Source organism: Pipistrellus hanaki, assembly GCF_964339955.1.
Source record: "Pipistrellus hanaki genome assembly, chromosome: 4".
Classification (NCBI taxonomy): Eukaryota; Metazoa; Chordata; class Mammalia; order Chiroptera; family Vespertilionidae; genus Pipistrellus; species Pipistrellus hanaki.
In genome coordinates, this window is record NC_140506.1 from 102,141,801 (window position 1) to 102,160,739 (window position 18,939).

An 18,939-nucleotide genomic window follows, 5' to 3' on the forward strand; every position below is an offset into this window, starting at 1 on the left:
AATGGCTGGGCCTTCTGCGACCAGACGCCTGCTCCTCCAAAGGCGCTGGATGTGGAGAGGTGGCTGCGTGGCCTCTCTGGTGCCGGGCTGAGGCTGTGTGAGAAGGTGTTACTGATGCCACGACCCCTGCCCCGCTCCAGCCGGCTCTTTACAGCGTTTAACACGGCAGAGGCAGTGGCCGCTGTTTGCGAGAGCGGTGGCTCTTTTCCCACCTCCCTGGCCTCTGGGCCACAAGCCAGGCCCGGGGCCTGGAGTTTAGGTCCCTGATGCACAGCCGCCTCCCAGATCCTCCCTCCAGCCTCCAGGGCAGCCACAGGCATAGAGATGGGAGGGTCCCTGGACACCCATTCTGCCCAGGCCCTCGCTACCCCGTACCCGCGTTCACCGTCAGCGGCGGCCCTGCCCGGTGCCTTCACCGTTCACGGAATTGTGAAGCAGGAAGAGAAAGCTGTGCTCCTCTGGCTGTCACCTCACACTGACAGTGACGGCCACAGCGCACTTCCCTGCTCAGAGGACGAAGGAGGCCCCGCCTTGGCTCAGCCTCTTCTGACAGGGGGTCAGAGGCCAGCAGTGCCCAGGCCAGGCCCAGGGGGCGTCCTTCACTCACCCCTCCCGCAGGGTGAGGTGGCCTCACCTGGCCCCGCTGGGTGTGCAGGGCAGCCTGACAGTGTGTGTGTGTGTGTGTGTGTGTGTGTGTGTGTGTGTTTGTGTGTGTGTGAGAGAGAGAGAGAGGAAGAGAGAGAGGGAGGGAGGGAGCTCACACCCCTCCATTGCAGTGTGCTGTCCAGTTTCCTCACTGGCTATAGCTGCTCTCACAGAGCCCCTTTCATAAGCTGAGCTTCTTCATGTGGGCGGAGGCCCAGCACTGCCCGTGGCTGCGGGCACTGCCGTGGCAAGGGTGACACGGAGGCCGAAGCGGAAGGGAAGCCCGGAGTGTTTACACGGGAGGGAAGGGCGGAGGGCCTTTCTTTCATCATCCGTGAGGCAAATAGCTTATCTCACCTCCAGGCCACGCCCGGGAGTGAGCCCAGGCTCCGGCGCCAATGGTGGAGAGCCACATGGGAGGGAAGGGCCATAAAAGGCCGGCAGCCCGCAGCTGCGCATCCAGGCCGGCGAGGAGCACTGAGTTTGTCCGGTAAGTCCTGCGCAGCCCAGCGGCTCCAGGCCCCCACGTGGGCTTACGAGGGCCATTTGTTTCTGGAAACTTTCAGAACCCAGCACGGAGCCTGGACACTGGCCCTTGCCCATGGCCCCAGACGCCACTCCGGCCCGTCCAGTGCTCTTCTCACGCTTTCACACTGCCCCTTCCAGACACAGCTCGCTCTCCTTAACCCATGTCCCCAGCGGTGGTGGGAAGCCAGGTGGAGGCTGCCCGTTGGTGAAAAGGGTTTCCCGAACACACAGTGTCACTGATGTGGGCGTCGGCACTTGTCTCTGCCAGCCCGCCCGCTCTCATTTCTTAAGCCTTGACTGAGCACCTCAGAGCCAGACCCTGCCCCCAGCATGCCCTGGCCAGCCTGGCCGGCCGCTTCACTGAGACCTGTGCTCCCCATGGCAAGCAGGGGTCTCAGCGGGCCTGCACACAGCACAGGACAGCCCCTCTCTGTGGGCAGTTGTCTCCACACCGCACCCCCCACCCAGCTCCCAGACCCTCCCCGGCCTGAGAAGGAGCGGGACCTGCCAGACCCGAGGACTCCCGCAGAGCAGCTGAGGAGCTCCCATCCTCTAGCTCCTCCCACCCTTCTTTGCTGACTCCTCCGCCTGTCCCAGCTGCTCCCAGACAACAGGGCCTCCGAAAAGGAGCATGTCCCTTCTGAGCCATAAGCCAACGGCTCACGTGCTGCGCCGCCTGAGGGGCTCACTGGAGGTTCCGGACCATGTTCTGGAGCCTCAGTGTCCACCCTGCAGGGCAGCAGCATGCGCCCTTGGAGGCGGCTCAGAGCTGTAGATGAGCCTGTGCCAGAGGGGGATGGGTCTGGTGGGCACCGTGCAAGCTCCCTCCGGCCTCGCACCCTGACTGGCCTTCCTCTCCAGCTGCATGTAAAGTCGGAGCCGGTGAGTGAGCCGCAGTCTGGATTGTGGAGAGGATGCTGAGCTCCCCGGTCCTGTGGCTGGTTTCAGCCACCTGTGCCCTGGCCTTGGCCTCTACAGAGCAGCCTGGTGAGTGCTCTGCCGCCTGCAGCTCCCTGGGAGTGAGAGGAGGCAGTGCAGGCAGCTGTGGCCAAGGAGAGGAGCAGGCCTTAGGAGCTGGGAGTCTAGGGGCCAAGGAGAGAAGAGCCAGAACCGAGTCCCTTTCCCTCAAGAGCTGGTCAGAAGCCCCCGCCAGGAGAGTGGGAGCCAGTTAACAGCTCCCCTGTCAGGGTGGGGGACCCTGGGTTGTGAGGCAGGAACCCCGATGCTCCAGGCTCTGGCCTGGCTGTGGCAGTGCCTTGGCCAGCCTCTGTCCCGTGTGCCCAGTGACCCCTGTGGTTCACGAAACCCACGATGGTGCACCCGCCTGCCATGGGAAGGGTCCCTGTCACACTCGGTGAACATTTCTGCAGGGGTCACCTGTGTGGGGGCGGGGGGGAGGGACCTCCGTTCATGGCCTCCCTGGGAAAGCCCAGCGTGTGTGGAACCAGTGCAGAGTCCTTCCCTTAGAACAAGCACAGGCGCCCCGGGCTCGAAATCCCTGACGCCCTGCGCTCACTCAGCTCGTCCCGCGGGCGCTCACACCCCGTCTCAGCTGCAGCAGGCCAGGCGCTCTCTGGACCCTCTAAGGAGCCTTCCAGGCTTGGCCTCCCATGTGGGGCACCCCCCACCCCCCCCAGGGACCGCGGGTCGCGGGTGCATGGTGAGCTCCTACGGGATTTGGTGCTCCATGTTTCCCTGTGCATTACACACAGAGCCATACGTCGTACTCAGGGTGAAACAGATATTACGCCTGGGGTGAAATAAATTTACCTAAATGAAAGTCATTGGAAAAAGCATCTGAAGTAAACAATAAGACAGAGGGACACAGATGTGTGTGTGTGTGTAGGGGGGGGGGGGGGTTGGAAACCACTAGCTCACAGGTGTTGTTTTGCAAATGAGTCTCAGCAGAGTTGGGCCACCAGCCAAGGCCAAGGCCATCCAGCCAACAGGTGTGGAGCTGGCTTTAACCCCAGACTGACCAGCTGTGGTCCCTCCCCTCCCGTGTCTTCACACTCAGGGCCCTGAGTCAGTGAACACCAGGAGGCTCTGTTCCGTCGCTGGTTCGGGGGTGGAGGGTAACTTTGCCCTCGGGGACATGGGCATGGATGGAGACAGCTCGGGGAGGGGGAGCCGGCCGGGGAGAAGAGCACGGAAGGCGCTAAGCTCCTGTGCAGGGCGGCCGCCGTCCTGGAGGCCTGAGGTCAGGTCTGTGTCTGCCGATGAGCTCGGGCTCTGGGATGTTAGGAGCGAACAGGGGGAGAGTGCACACTTCCCACCCGGACACCAGACTGACCGCAGCGAGGGCTACAGGCTGGCACTCTGAGGGGGAGGAGGGGCGGGCTGGCTTTCACTTGAATGGCACCGAGTTGTTTCCAATGAGCTTGTGCCATTTGCACTGAGGAAGGCAGGCTGGTCAGACAGGACCTCAGCGTGGGACCCAGTGGGGAGTGCCTCCTCTTCCCCCCAGCCACCCAGCTCCACAGATATATTTACCTTTACTGACCTCAGAAAGAGGCAGAAATGTCAGTGATTCGAGAGAATCATGGACTGGCTGCCTCCTGCAGGCCCCACACTGGGGATCCAGTGGCAACCTGGGCAGGTGCCCTCACTGGGAATCGAACTTTGACCTCCTGGTTTAGAGGTCAGTGCCCAACCACTAAGCCTTGTTGGCCAGACCGGAGCTTCTTTTTTTAAATTTTTATTAAAAAATTGTAATGTTGACATTATTGCAGGGTCCCCTCCACCCCCTTAGCCCACCCCCCCTTCCTGCCTCCCTCCCCGGCTTCTCATACTGGTGTCTGTGTCCATGGGGTCTGCACATGTTCTGGAGCGAATTCTTTCACCGTCTTTGCCTTTAAAATCTGCGACATGGCCTCTTCATCAGCCTGGCCACGGGATTGTGATGTGAGGCGGAGGGTGATGTGCCTCAGTGGGTCCCCAGCAGAGTGTGGGCTCCTCGGTGAGCCAAGCGCACTGTCCTCTCCAGGCGACAGAGCCCCTGTCACAGGCACCCCCTACGGGCTGGAGCCGGTGTGCGGAACTCCTGGGGCCCCGGAGCCCCCCCTCTGCTTTGACCCCTGCCAGAACCACACCCGTCTGGACGACCCCTCCCGGAGCTCAGAGGTCACGGAGAGAGCCCAGAAGTGTGACCGGGAACTGCGCGGCTGGTTTCGCTTCGTGGGCGAAGGCGGCACCAGGATGCCGGAGACCTGTGTGCCCATGCACAGGTGCCAGACGGACGCTCCCATGTGGCTGCAGGGGGCCCACCCAGCCCCGGGGCAGGGCATCGTCACCCGCACCGCCTGCGCCCACTGGTCCGGCAACTGCTGCTCCTGGAAGGCGGAGGTGCAGGTGGCGGCCTGCCCGGGGGGGTACCACGTGTACCGGCTGGAAGGCACCCCTTCCTGTAACCTGAGATACTGCACCGGTGAGTGGCGTGGCAGCGACCTCGGGCAGCCGAGCCGGGAGAGTGGGTGGGGCTGTGGGAGGAGGCCCCGCAGAGTGGCCTGTCGCTGACAGCCCGAGAAGGTCAGCAACACCAGCTTCTTAAGAAAAACCCGACCTTCACACTCCAGGGGAGTCGCTGGCATCAGTTCCCCAGATCCCTAGAGTAGGGTGCTCCCATGAACCCTTTCATGAGGCGGACGAGGTCAAGCTCAGGAGGAGGGATGGTGAATGTGGGTGGGGACAGCTGGGCTCCTTCCCAGACCTCAAATAACCACAAGCCACACCCTATGCCTGGGAGGGCCAGCTCCCGCTGGGCAGCCCACTCACAGCTCCCGCAGGCTCAGTCCCTGAGCTCATGCTGCCCGCGGCCCAGCAGCCAGCCCAGCGCTGCTCAGGGCGCTGCCAGGAGGGGCTCCCGGGAGCTGGTGGCCGCCTGGCACCGGGGTGGCTGCCTGCAGCGGCTGCAGCAAAACACCCTCCAATGCTGCAAAGAAGTGGGGTCTCTGTCAGGGACACAGGCACCTGCACGTCCGGCCGCTCTGGCTCAGCACCAGGCTCCAGTGGACAGTGCACTTGTCTTCTCCGAGCTTCCACTTTCTGGTCCAGGAATAAATAGTGACAGCATAACAGCTCATGCTCAGGGCTTCCCAGGTCCTGGCCCGACCACAGCACATGAGACTCACTGGCCACTCACCGCCTCTGGAGGCCATCAGTCCCTCCTCAGCAGGGGAGGTGCTGGGCACGGAGGGTGGCAGCTCCTCAGGTCCCAGAGCTGCCTCTGCCTGCACGCGCCCCCCCCCCCCCAGCCCTGTGAGCTGACTGTGGAGAGCACCCCAACAGTGCCTGCATTGGGAGCATTGGGACAGCAGCTTCGGGTGCTCTCTTTGCACGTCAGGACCTTCAGGGTTGTAGGTTGGCTCCGCCATGGAGACCGGGGCAAGTCCTCTGTGCCCAGTGGAGGCGCAGGTCCCTGCCAGGCGTCCTGACCGCCTCGCCCTCCCCGCAGACCCGGCCACGGCCGAGAAGGAGACCAGGTGCGAGCAGGCCTGCCGCCCGGAGGAGGAGTGCTCCTTCCTCAACGGCACCTGGGGCTGTGCCTGCCGACGGAACCTCAACAGCTCCGGTGAGCGGCAGCGGCCAAGGGCCAGGTGGGGGGGCTCCCCTGAGCAGGTGCAGGGCCAGGGTGGCACAGAGGGTGAGGACAAGGGGTGCACCCAGCCGGGTTGGACCCTCAGAGCACCCATGATGAACTTTGTGGACCTATGCCTGGGTATCCTCTCCTGAGGGGGACCAGACGGCCCTTCAGACTTCATCAGCCGCTACTCAGGATTCCATGGCTCCCAGACAGCCCTCCTGACCTGACTGTGCTTCTTCCCATCTCCCCCAATTCCCCCCATCTCCCCCAGCTCCCCTCCCATCTCCCCCATCTCCCCATCTCCCCCATATCCCCTCCCCCATCTCCCCCAGCTCACCCCTGTTCTAAGTTCCCACATTTCTGGACTCTGGGTGTCTAAGACCCCATCCTTTCTTTTGTGGCCACTTTACCTCTGCTGCTCCTTTAAGCTGCAATGTTGTCACCTGCTCATTCACTCTCAGACTGCAGCCTCTGGGCCTGCTCTGACTGACTCAGCAGGACCTGTGCGCCTCCACACTGGCACACACACCTGCTTGCCCTTCACACGCTGTTGTGATGGCAGCTGGTGTCCAGGTTCCACAAAGACTGAGTCCTCATGGCCGGCCCACGTGTTCTTTCCTTTTTACTGTGTGTGCCCAGCACGTGGAGAAAGTGGTTCGTACATGTATGTTAACCTGTGCATTCGTAGGTTCCATGGACATTGCATTCCTCTTCATTTACACTCTCCTCTACTGGAATGCTAGCCCTTCTGGCTCTGAGTGTTGTGTTTTGGTAGCCACTGTGTCCCGGTGCCTGGATCAGCACCTGGCAGGCAGCAGAGGCTCCGGAAGTCTTTGTTGATTATGTTGGATGAATGAGTGAAGGCTGTGGCTCTGACCAGGTCAGGTGGCCTCGCAAAGCCAGGGGGTGGGGGTGGTGTGTGTCGGCTTTGACTCTGGCCTGGGGGACAGGACAGTCCTGCTTCGCCAGAGCGCTCACGCCCACGGCACGTGGACACGGCACCTGCCGCCCCGCATGTAGGATGCTGGACCGTCTCCCACCAGGGTGTCTTTCCCAGGCTTGCCTACCAGCCTGGCGAAGCCCAGCTGGCTGGCCCTTCTGGTCTCCCTTCCTTCCTGGCAGGCACAGGCTTCTCCCGAGGCAGGGAACGTGCTGTGCCTGCTGCTCCAGGCCCTGGCCACAAGTTCCTCTCTGTCCCCAGACATCCACAGCTTGCAGCCGCAGCTGGACTGTGGGGCCAGGGACATCAAGGTGCTGCTGGACCGGTGCCAGCTGGAAGGCCTGGGTTTTGGGGAGGAGGTCACTGCTTACCTGCGAGACCACAACTGCAGCAGCCTCACCCACAGAGAGGAGGGGAACTGGATCTCTGTGGTCAGCCCCGCACAGGCCAACGCCTGCGGGAACCTCCTGGAGGTGACGGCCCCCTGGGGAACCCCCTGGAGGGGGTGGGGAACCCCCTGGAAGGGGAGGGGAGCCTTCTGGAGGGGGTGAGACCTGGGCAGGCTATTTAGCCTCTCTGGGTTTCAGGGCCCGTGTAAGGAGTTTTGAACAGGCCTGGTGCTTGAGTTCCGTACCTGCAAACAAGGCTTGTGCTTGTCGTGAGGAGGTGACCTGGGAGGGGAGAGGAGCGAGGACTCTGGGCCGCACGCCCGTCCCATCCAGGGCGAGTGTGGGAGGGGAGGCCCGTGCCACCGTGAGATCAGAGCGGAGGCGTGTGATTGAGAGCCCTGACTTGAGCCAGACAGGCCGAGTGCAGAGTGATCACAGGAGCCTACACACACATGCACGTGCTGTTGTTTTATGCCACAGAGAAACGAAACCCACGCCATCTACAAAAACTCCCTGTCCCTGGTCGACGAGCTAATCATCAGAGACACCAAACTCAACATCAACTTCCAGTGTGCCTACCCGCTGGACATGAGGGTCAGTCTGCAGACCGCCCTGGAACCCATCGTGAGGTGCGGCCCTGACTCCCTTCCCCTCCCGGGGCCCTGACCTCCCCCTTCCCCTCCCGGGGCCCTGACCTCCCCCTTCCTCTCCCGGGGCCCTGACCTCCCCTTTCCCCTTCCGGGACCTTGACCTCCCCCTTCCCCCCTGGGGCCCTGACCCCCCCTCCCGGGGCCCTGACCTCCCCCTTCCTCTCCCGGGGCCCTGACCTCCCCTTTCCCCTTCCGGGACCTTGACCTCCCCCCCCCTGGGGCCCTGACCCCCCCTCCCGGGGCCCTGACCTCCCCCTCCCTGGGGCCCTGAGGTGGTTGCTCTCACTCTGGAGCGCTGATTCCTCCCCTCGTTCATTCTACACAGTTTGCTGATCACATATCAATGATCAATGCGCAGGCAGACACACTGTTTTGTGGTGTTAGGTTATGATTATGAAACAGTGTAGCGGCATGACCAGTGTTAGCTATGCTGAGGAATAACAGGTGACAATTCATTTCTCTTGAGGAAGAAGGGCAGTAACAGCTGCAATTACAAGTGAGGGAGAGCATGGGGGGAACTCGGGCTGCCCGCTCAGGGTGAGGGGGGGGCGGCTCCTTGGGCTGGGATCAGCGCTGCTTGGTGAGCGCTCCACAGAAACAGGCCCCTCTCCCCCGGGAGGGCTGCCTCCAGCGGCGGTTTGTGCCCAGGCAGCACTGGGCACCGGACAGGCCCAGGCTCCCTCACTCGGACCTGCAGTCCTGTCTGGGGCGTAGGAACTCCCCCGTAGCTCCTGGCTCATAGATGGCAGCATTCAAAGGGTTGCATATGTTCTAGTCCCATGGCTCTTTGACTGTATGGTGCTGGGCATGAACATTAAACCATCATCCTGTTAGAACTGCTGGATCCCGAGGATGGCGGGTGGGTGCAGAGGTCTGCGGCTCAACACTGTGACCCACAGGCCTGGTCCCAGCCCGCTCTGCAGGGGGGTGGGCTGGGGGATGGAGACAGCGGGTCCTTCAGGTCGGGGCTGTGCGAAGCTGAGACATGCCATCTGCTTGTCAAGCTCAGAACTGGAAGGCAGCAGATGCTGATTAAAATGAAGGCGCTCTCAGGCGCAGACACTGTGCCCTCAGAGCCTGCAGCGGGTTGCTTCACTCTGTCCCCCCGCAGCTCCGTGAACATCAGCCTGGCGGGCCAGGGGGAGTTCACAGTCGCCATGGCCCTCTTCCGGGACCCCAATTACACACTGCCCTACGAGGGGCGGGTGGCCGTGCTGCCCGTGGAGGCCATGCTGCACGTGGGCGCCCTGCTGGAGCGCGGGGACGCCGCGCGGTTCCGGCTGCTGCTGAGGCACTGCTACGCCACCCCCACGGCCAACTGGGCTGACCCCCTCAAGCACTTCATCATCAGGAACAGGTACGCCCCGCCTGCCGGCGTGAAGTGTGTGGGACGGTCACCCGTGCCTGCAGGGCAACTGTGATTGCTTCTCTCTTCTGGAAAATGATTTGATGTGACGTTTCATGGCCGTGCCCTTTGACCCAGGAATATCCCTCCTAGAATCGTAGCCAATGGTGTTCAGGCTGCTGGCAGGGTGAGAAAGGCCATGGCTCCCATCTCAGCTTTCCTCACTCCTGGGCCATGGGTCACTGGTGAGGCACCAGCTCTGAGGACACGGGAAGCAGTTCCCACGCCGGGGCAGATGGCACTGGGCACTGCTGCCCGCCAGAGCAAGGGGACTCAAACGCGGCCCGGTTTGCCTGTGCTTGCATCTCTCACCGATGCTCACGTCCCCGGGGGTGCAGGGGCCGGTCCCCCAGATAAGACAGGCGGGGCGGGCTTGTGAGGGAGCAGGCATCTGCTGTGACCCGGCAGCTGGAAGCGGGTCAGGCTGGGTTTGAAACCAGCTTGCCGCTCACGGACCATGCCCCAGAAAACGGGTGAGGGGATGGACAGCATCTCGGACCCTGAGGCAGGACGCCTGGGGGGCGGGGCGGCTGGGACCCTCGGGCTGTTTGCTCCTGAGCTGCTCCCGAAGGAGGGCCTTGCCCTGTCCCCCAGCTGCCCAAACCAGCTCGATGGCACCGTCTCTGTGGAGGAGAATGGCGTGTCCGCCCAAGGCCGCTTCTCGGTCCAGATGTTCAAGTTCGCGGGCAACTATGACCAGGTCTTCCTGCACTGCGAGGTGCGCCTGTGCGACGCCCTGCAGGAGCAGTGCCAGCCGGTGAGCACCTCCTTGGACTCGTGTGAGAGTCCGGCCAGGGCCTGGGGGCCCACGCATAGGTATTGGGATATAATGGGTGGAAAGAAGGAAAGGGAGGGAGGCAGGAAGGAAGAGAGGGAGGGAAGGAGGGAAGGAGGGAGGAGGAGGAAAAGAAAGCTGAGGGATGAAGAGATGAATGACGGACGGTGGGTGCAGGGGAGGGTGGGAGGAAGAGAGGAAAGGAAGAAGGATGAGCGGATGGGTTTTAAGCCTCCAAAGCACCAGGTATAAGCGATTACCGTGTCCCCAGGGGAGGACCCTGTCCACAGGTCTCCTTGGCACTAGACACATCTCAGGTGATATGATAACGGGTGCTTTTCAGTCCTCTCTGTGCTGAGCACTGCACCCAGACGCCTTGTCTGATTGAATTCTCACCACAGCCACATCAGTAGATTTCCTTAATGACCCCATTGCACAGACAAGGAAACTTAGGCTCAGAGAAGTCCCTTGCCTAGGGCCACATAACTCCCTCAGAGCTAAGGTGTGGCTCCAGGCCCAAAGTGGCCTCTGCTGCTGACATCTGGCCTTGGCCGAGTGGTACTGAGTGCCTGGTGCTGTAGACACACCGCATTTAACCTGCCCAGCGGGAAGGCTCTTTGGTCTGGTAGAGGTGAGGTCACTGTCCCAACCCAGCTGGTCAGAGGCAGCTCCACCCCAGGCAGCTGGACATGGCAGCGAGCCCGCTCTGAGTCCTTGGCACCTGGATGACAGAGAACTCTCCATCCCCACAGTTTTGCTCAAGAAGCCAGCTCCGTAGTGAAGCAGTGGCCATCGACCCAGCCCTGATCCTAGATCTGGGACCCATCACTCGGAAGAGTAAGTGGCCACGTCCTGGTGATAAACCTGCGGCCCAGGGCTGACCATCAGCCGCCAGGGCCTGGTGTCTCTGGCCTCCCGAGGCAGAGCCGCCGTCCTCCCTGCCTCCCCCCCACCCCCAGCGCCTGCCTTCCGAGGGGTGCTCTGGGTGACACTGACAGCATGTGGCTCGCGGGCCAGACTGAGCCCAGTGTCCACTGGCTCGCTTAACCTTTGACCCAGTCCATTTTATTGGTGAGAAACCAACGCTCAGAGAGACTAAGTGACTCACCAGGCACCTGGCCTGTGAGCAGCTGCAGTGAGACCTGCACCGGGTTGATTCCAAAGCGTGTCCTCACCCTCCTCCAGGGCCCGCAGCCAGTCCCTTGGGGTGAAGGCTAAGTCGTCCCCCCCCCCCCCAGCTTTGTTTGCTGGTGAATGACTTTCTCACAATCCAGTTTCCGTATCAGGGCGTGAAGTGGGCATGCTTTCCACGGCTCCTCACAGGAGAGAGAGAGAGAGAGTTAGAGAGAGAGAGAGAGAGAGAGAGAGAGAGAGAGAGCAAAATCCATGTGAAAGAAAAACATTGGCCAGTTGCCTCCGAACTCACCTCACCCGGGTATTGAACTCCCAGCCTAGGTATGTGCCTTGACCCGAGTCAGACCCTGGCCGGGCGCAATTTTTTGTCCTAAAGAAGCAAGGACACGTTACGTTGTGGCAGTGACAGCAGCAATGAGGGCAGCACTGCGGACCCTGACAGAACGCTCACAGTCACAGCAGCTCGGGAAGTGAGCGCTGTTGCCACCCCTTCTCCACGGATGGCCACGGAGGCGGCTTCAGGGGGGCTCTGCCCAGGGCTGTCCCCCCCTTGCTGAGCCCTCCCCCCACTGGACGCCCCAGGTGGTGTCACAGGGGCTGGGGGGAAGGGGAGGTTTAGGGGCTCTCATTTGGACTCAGACAGATTGGGGTTAGAATCCCAGCTCTGCTGCTTACCAGCAGACAACATGGCACGTCCCTTGACATCATTGAGCCTTAGTCTTCTCATCTGTCAAATGGGGATGAGAATGCTCAGGTGGATTAGGGTTCCAAAGCATGAGACATGCTTAGAAAAGTCCCTGCCAAACACAGAAACCTCTGCGCCACGGTGGCCAGGCCTGGAGACGGCGCAAACTGGCCACAGTGACAAGGCCAGTGACCCGGCCACAGTGACCCGGCCACAGCAACCCAGCCACAGAGAGCCGGCAACAGAGCCCTGGACAGTGACCTGGCCACCTGACCTGGCCACAGAGCGGCCACAGTGACCCGGCCACACTGACCTGGCCACACTGACTCGGCCACCTGATCCGGCCACCTGACCGGCCACACTGACCCGGCCACAGAGAACTGGCCACCGTGACCCGGCCACAGCGATCTGGCCACAGTGACCCGGCCACAGCGACCCGGCCAGAGTGGCCATAGTGTGGCTGTGCAGGGATACTCCCGAGCCCTCATCTCTGCTTTGTCCCCAGGTGCCCAGTCTCTTGGTGTCATGAACGGGACCCCTGGCCCTGCAGGTACCTCGTTTCTCTGCCCCCCACGTTCTCCCTTCCTTCTCACTTCCGGCACTGTCCAGCCGGGCCCGGTGCTGGAACTGTGCCCACTGAACCAAGTCCCTCTGAGACGGATTGGCAATGCCACGTCTCACAGGGGGCCGCTTCTTAGCCACAATCTGTTCTGAGTGCCAGCAGCGCTCCAGGCCCCGAGGGCACAGGGAGACCTCCAGGCCCCATGTGGAAAGGACGTGGTTCATTCTTCCCTTCCGGAGGGTGGGAGGCCGACAGCAGGCAGGTGGTAGGTGCTCTAGAGAGAGGGGTGGGCAGGAGATCCCGGAGGTAAACCCCTAAAATCAGACGGAGCCTTTGCTCTCAGCATGAGCAAAGCCCCAGGTGAGCGGGCTGGTGGCAGCACATTCACCAGGGAGCTGGCTCCCTGCCCGCCTCCCCGCAGGGCTGGCAGCTTCATGTCCAAGGCGGCGGTCCAGGCCGCGGGAGAGCGAAGCCATGCGGGAGGGGAGGGCTGGCTCCACATGGCATTGGGGAGGCTGCCCACGGTACAGCGCCCAGACACCTGTGGAGGAGGCGGGAAAGTGCAGTGTGATGGGAGCATGCCAGGCTTGGGGATAGGTGGCTGTGCCCCAAGCACAGCCCATGCTGCCCTCAACACTCTCCAGGCCAGTCAGGGACTCCGCCTGTGCCCTGTGCAGCAGCCAGTGGGGCAGAGGGTAGAGGGCAGAGGGCAGAGGGCAGCAGCGCCCCTGACCCCCTCCTCCTTCCAGGGCTCCTGGGAGCCGGGCCTGGGCTGCTCCTGCCCATCCTCCTGGCCCGGCTCTTCTGAGCTCCGGGTACAGAGCCCTCCAGCGACGCCTCCAGTCAGCCTGCGGCTCCTCGGACCTCCCGATCCAGACGTCCAGTGCCAGTGACCAGCTGGGCCGAGTGGGGAAAGGGAGGGCGCCCTGGGTGGCTCCGGGCCCTGTACCCCTCTCTCCGGTGCCAGCTGTCAACCGCCTGGCTGGCTTTCTCACCCTCCAGTGGTTTCTTGAAAACAAACCTGCTAGGCCTCTGTGGCTCTAGCCTCCCCCGCAGTGCAGCGTGCCTTTGTGGCTCCAGGGACCAGGGACTAGGGGCTGGGATGCAGGGAGGGGCGGGGCAGGAGGCTCCTAACAGAGGCCCCTGTGCTGGTGATGGAACAAACTGTCTTGCTTTCACCACATCCTCTGGCACATGCCCGTCAGGGCTCACAGTCGCCATGGGAACATGAGTGAAGGGGCCCCCCTCAGAGCCCGCCTCTGAGAGACATCCCACTGCTTCCTGTCCCCATGGCACTGCGGACAGATGAGATATGCCTGGAGCCACAGACCCCTGCCCTGGGCTGGTGCTGGGGGGTCTGCTTGATGGGGTGCAGCCACCTGTGGGCCCAGAGCACAGCACAGCTGTTCGCAATGGTCTCGCCCCCGCCCCCCGAATCCCAGAAGAGGGTGAGGCATCATTCGCTAGGCGAATAGAACCACAGAGCTGGGAAGGGTGAAGGCTCTGGGAACCTGGTAGAGCCTTCACAGCCTGGCAAGGCACTCCTTCCCCATGTTGGCCTCAGGGAAATGACCAGGTCAGGGCCGCCCAGGGCTGGGGTTGGGTGAGGGTGGGGACTGTCCACCAGGCACCTGTGCAGATACAGGGGGTTTCAGGAAACAGATCCTGCCCAACGTACTCCAGTGGAGGTGAGGGAAGACAAGGATGCAGGAGCTCTGTGCCAGGACAGACAGACGGCACATGAGACAGACAGCCTCTGGGACAGACGGCCCCCAGGACAGACAGACGGCCCCAGGACAGACAGCCCCCGGGACAGACGGTCCCCGGGACAGACGAATGGTCCCTGGGACAGACAGACACCCTTTGGGACAGATGGCCCCCGGGAAAGACAGCCCCCGGGACAGACTGACGGCCCACGGGACAGACAGATGGCCCCTGGGACAGACAGCCCCTGGGAAAGATGGCCCCGGAATAGAAGGCCCACTAGTACCCAGGTTCTCCCTCAGAAACTTGTTGGTATGTCTCTCCATCTGCACTTCCTGAAACCACAAACCTTCACATCTGCTCATCTGTGTCCCCTGTCCTGTCCCCTCTGAGAGCAGCATTTCCTGTGTATTTGTCATCACGTGATGAGCTCAGCTTTGCGGATTCATACCGCAGGGGCCACGAGACTGACCGCATCGTGCTATTCCACCTTCAGCAGCACCGGTGGTCGGACTCCCTCCTGTACCCAGGGTCCCCTGGTCCAGTCGTCTGTGGCAGCGCATGGGCTCATCCCCACAGCACCGCCAGTCGGCCTGAGGGCAGGCCAGGCCACTAGGATGGTGGCCTCCTCAGACAGAGTTTCAGGGAGGAGGTGCCTCCCGGTTCCCCCGAGTCAGGATTCGGAGTGCTCCACCCAGGCCATGTGTGAGGAGGGGCTGAGGGAGAAGCCAGGGCCTCACACGTCCTCTCCAGGCCTGGGTGGGGCTGGACCCAGGCCTCAAACATACAGAAACTCCTTCTTTAAAGACAGTTCTACCTAAATAGAACTAGATAGTTTTTAAGTTGAGATTAAAAACAGATAGGATCTTGCTGATGTCTGGGTCCCCTCCTCCTCAGCCCTCAGAGGAACTCCGTGATCACCACAGGTTACCCGGGCAAGGGCCTCCCTGGGACATACGGCCTCAAAGATCTCTTCCAGCACAACATACTTGGGATTCTGCCTAAACAGAGCCTATCATCTACCTATCACCTATCTATCCTCTGTCTATCAACTATCTATCCATTATCTATCTTATCTATCATCTATTTATCTATCTGTCTTTCTATAACCTATCTATCATCTATCTATCCTCTATCAACTATCTATCCATTATCTATCTTATCTATAATCTATCTATCATCTATCTATCTATTTTTCTATCATCTATCTCTATCATTTATTTATCATGATCGTCTATCTATCGATCATCTATCTATCTTTCTATCATCTATCTCTATCATTTATCTATCATTGATCGTCTATCTATTTATCATCTATCTCTCATCCATTTATCTATAACCTATCTATCTATCTATCTATCTATCATCATCATTGTCTATCTAACTATATCTATTTATCTATAATCTCTATATATATCATCGATCATCTATCATCTATCTATCATCCATTTATCTATCATCTATCTATCTATCTATCTATATATCTATTTATATCTATCATCTATCTATCATCATCATCATCTATCTAACTATGTCTATTTATCTATAATCTATATATCTATCATTGATCTTTCTATCATCTACCTCCTATCGCATCTTTCTCTTTCTCCATCTAGCTGGCTAGTTTCAGTTCTGTGTTTTCTGCTGATGGGTGTGCTGCATGAGTGACAATATCAGAAAATCCAGTCTACTTCATTCTTTTGATTAACACTAACCTCCTGGGCAACTTGCTATGTCCCAGGCCCTGGCCTGGCTAAATGATGAAACACAGTCCCTGTGCTGAGAGGTTCGAATCTGGTGGGACATGAACACACAGAGGGACTCCCAGGTACAGCACAGTCAGGCACACGTGCTCACTGACACTCAGATGCAGGGCTCACCCCTGACAGAGAGACAGGCTTTAACTGCTGTGCATACCACCTCATGGGCCCAGAGACCTACTTCTACACAGCGCCTCATCTGGGCCTGCTAGCCATCACTTACACATACATGTCATGGCCATGGATAATTTAGTCACAGCCAATGTGTTTTGAAACATGTCCTGTGCACCAGGCATTATCAAAGTGTGACATGGGCATTACAGCGTCCAGCTCACGGTAGCTGTCTGAGGCAGGTACTATCACTATTCTAAGTTTAGAAGTGAGTAAAACCCAGGTGTAAAGAAGTTCATTACTCAACAGGGTCTGTCATTGTTAAATGCTGAACTCAGAGCTTGAACCCAGGCAGCCTGAATTTGGAGTATGTGCTTTTAACTAAATGCTGCCTTCTACCTCTGTCTACACACAACACATACACACACTCAAACTCTCATATTCACACATGCACCACCATACATACATGAACCCAGGAGCATGCAGGTACATGGGAACATACACATATGCACTGACACCTGTAGACAGACAATACATTTGCCAACACAGAGGCCCTCACACATACATGGCATTGACATTCATGGACAACCCAATTGATAACATATACATGCCCACTTATGCATGCTAGTATACACCTTAGTGTACTGTGTGTGCGTGTTGTGTACACTAGAAAAAAATAACACAGAGACACTTACACTGAGTGGCCAGATGATGATGATCTCTGAACGCATAATAATCTGGCCACTCAGTTTATATCCTATATAATAAAAGCGTAATATGAAAATTGTCCCAACAACCAAGAGTTTGACCAGCAGGCATGCCGGCCAACCACCCATGTCCTCTCCCCTTGGTTAGGCTGGCCGAACTCCACCCATGTACGAATTCATGCACCTGGCACTAATATATACACTGAGTGGCCAGCTTATTATGATCACCCCATAAGGACTTCATTGGGCCACCTTTTGCCTTCAGTACTGTGGTGATTCTTCTTGGCATTGACTCCATGAGATGTTGAAAGGTGATGTAAGGAATCTGACACCGTGCCTGATGAATAGCACTGTCCAGTTCTGTGAGATTTGATGGTTGTGGAACCAGCTGCCTGGTGGCTCTTTTAACTTTGTCCCACAAATGCTCCATTGACTTTCTTTTCCCGATGATCAACAGTCCAATCCTTGTGTTCCTCTGTGAACTGGAGATGTTTTATCTTGGTAACTGCAGACAGCAAAGGTGTTTGAGCAGGCCTTCGGCTTCTATATCCCATACGAGGAAGTGTATGGCTAATTTGCCTACAAACATTAGGTGGTCATAATAATCTGGCCACGTAGTGTATATTACCTAACGATGTCTCCTCCCCTACTTCTGCAATACGTGTGTTTAAGAGTGTGGAGCCACAGGTCTTCCTGAATGTGTGACAGTGGGAACCCATCCCTCCAGAAGACACTTATAGTCTATCACACACACACACACACACACACACACACACACACACTTGCTCACACACACACACACACACACACACACACACAACACACACACACACACACACACACACACACACACACAGGTACATAGCCATACGCATACATGCTTCTCCTCCCCCATTAGCTATCCTCCTCTCCATCTCCCATTCCTCCCAGCTGGGCACTGGGACAAGAAGTACAAACAGGGGACACAGTGAAAATGGGCCTGGACCCAGATTTTGGAAGTTCTGGAGTAGAAGAATGATGGAGACATGAGAAACGACCTGACCCCTATTCAAGAAAACTAGCATCTGTGCTGAGGACCATCTTGAATGAGCCTGTTGCAGAGAGGATAAGAGCAGGCTGAGCAACTGCTGGGAGAGAGGGCATGAAAGAGAAGCCAGGTAAGGCTGAGATGGACGCTGAAGCGGGAGCAAAGGCAGAGCTCAGCCCAGCAGGAGAAGAGGGAAGTGTTCTCTTCCTTTTCCAGATGGAAACCGAGGTTCCAAAAGGAGGAGTGCATGGCCATTCCATTCACAGTTCCCTAGGGGATGCTGGAAGATGTGTCATACCAGCTGGTAGAGGTACAGGGAGGAAAGCTGTCCCCTGAAAGCTGGTCACCTGAAGGAAATGTGGAATGGGAACCCCTTAAATAAATGCCAGCCAATCTCATTTCATAAGCTCGCCTCATCAGCTCCTTCTAACCTCTTTCTCACAGGAAGGGCTAGAAATCATGCTTTACCTCCTCACCACCATAGAGTCTCCTGTCAAAACTTCAGCAAATGCTTCTCCATCTGACCCCATTGACAAGCTGTCATCTCTTACTTGGACCCAAAACAGCTTTCAAACTGGTCTTTCTCTGGGCTCACCCTCCCCATCAGTTCCCTACTGTGCAGCTGGTGAGCATTTGAAGCAAATTCACTTCTCTCTTTGAATCCCTCCAGTATCTCCTTCTATGGAGTGAGATTGCCTGTCAGCTAACAGACAATGTCCTCTACTGTCTGAGCCCTGTACGCTTCTCCTGCCTTCATCTCACACCTATATCCTTCATAATATTGAGCCTCCATCCTTGCATTCAGCTAAGAAAGAATTCAGAGCCAGGAATTCTGGCACAAGGAATACAGATGTTCCCCCATTGCTCCTCTACCTGGTTCATGTCTCACCCCAGGTCTTCACCACCTTATTGTGTTCATAGTAATGCATATCTATATATATATAAAAGCCTAATATGCAAAGTGTCCCTTCAGGAGTTTGATTGACTGGGAGTTCAATTGTTTGTTATGATGTGCACTGACTACAAGGGGGCAGCACAGAATGAAGGGAGGCTCTGGCCTGCAGCTGCTAGGTGCCCTACCTGTGCAAGAATTTCATGCACTGGGCCTCTAATATGCATATAAGACTTTTTGTTAAACTCTCCCCCTGCCCTTTCCCTCTGAGATTCATCAGTCTGTTCCAAGTCTCCATGCCTCTGATTTCCTGATTTCTTATTGATTTTTTTCCCTCCTTCTCCTTTTCTCCCCCTTCTTAAAACACACACACACACACACACACACACACACACACACAACAAATAAACAATCAAACAAACAAACAAACAAAAACCCTTCAA

General features: G+C 58.3%; 1 protein-coding gene across 1 annotated transcript; it reads left to right on the top strand.

Annotated features, from left to right (window-relative positions):
- Window positions 1–1,046: 1,046 nt before the first annotated feature.
- Window positions 1,047–13,350, top strand: LOC311622038 (pancreatic secretory granule membrane major glycoprotein GP2-like). Its single transcript, XM_084882738.1, has 11 exons — window positions 1,047–1,135; window positions 2,035–2,160; window positions 4,160–4,600; window positions 5,627–5,743; window positions 6,957–7,168; window positions 7,565–7,713; window positions 8,846–9,091; window positions 9,734–9,896; window positions 10,667–10,751; window positions 12,239–12,283; window positions 13,045–13,350. Exons 2-11 carry the CDS (start codon window positions 2,088–2,090, stop codon window positions 13,101–13,103), a joined length of 1,590 nt encoding a protein of 529 aa, XP_084738864.1. The 5' UTR covers window positions 1,047–1,135; window positions 2,035–2,087; the 3' UTR covers window positions 13,104–13,350.
- The last annotated feature ends 5,589 nt before the right edge of the window (window positions 13,351–18,939 follow it).

Excerpts from the sequence above, each read along its gene's own strand:
- LOC311622038 (XM_084882738.1), top strand. The coding sequence starts at position 2,088 with ATGCTGAGCTCCCCGGTCCTGTGGCTGGTTTCAGCCACCTGTGCCCTG. Across the intron at positions 7,714-8,845 it reads GCCCTGGAACCCATCGTGAG|CTCCGTGAACATCAGCCTGG; the intron begins GTGCGGCCCTGA and ends GTCCCCCCGCAG. Across the intron at positions 9,897-10,666 it reads TGCAGGAGCAGTGCCAGCCG|TTTTGCTCAAGAAGCCAGCT; the intron begins GTGAGCACCTCC and ends CCATCCCCACAG.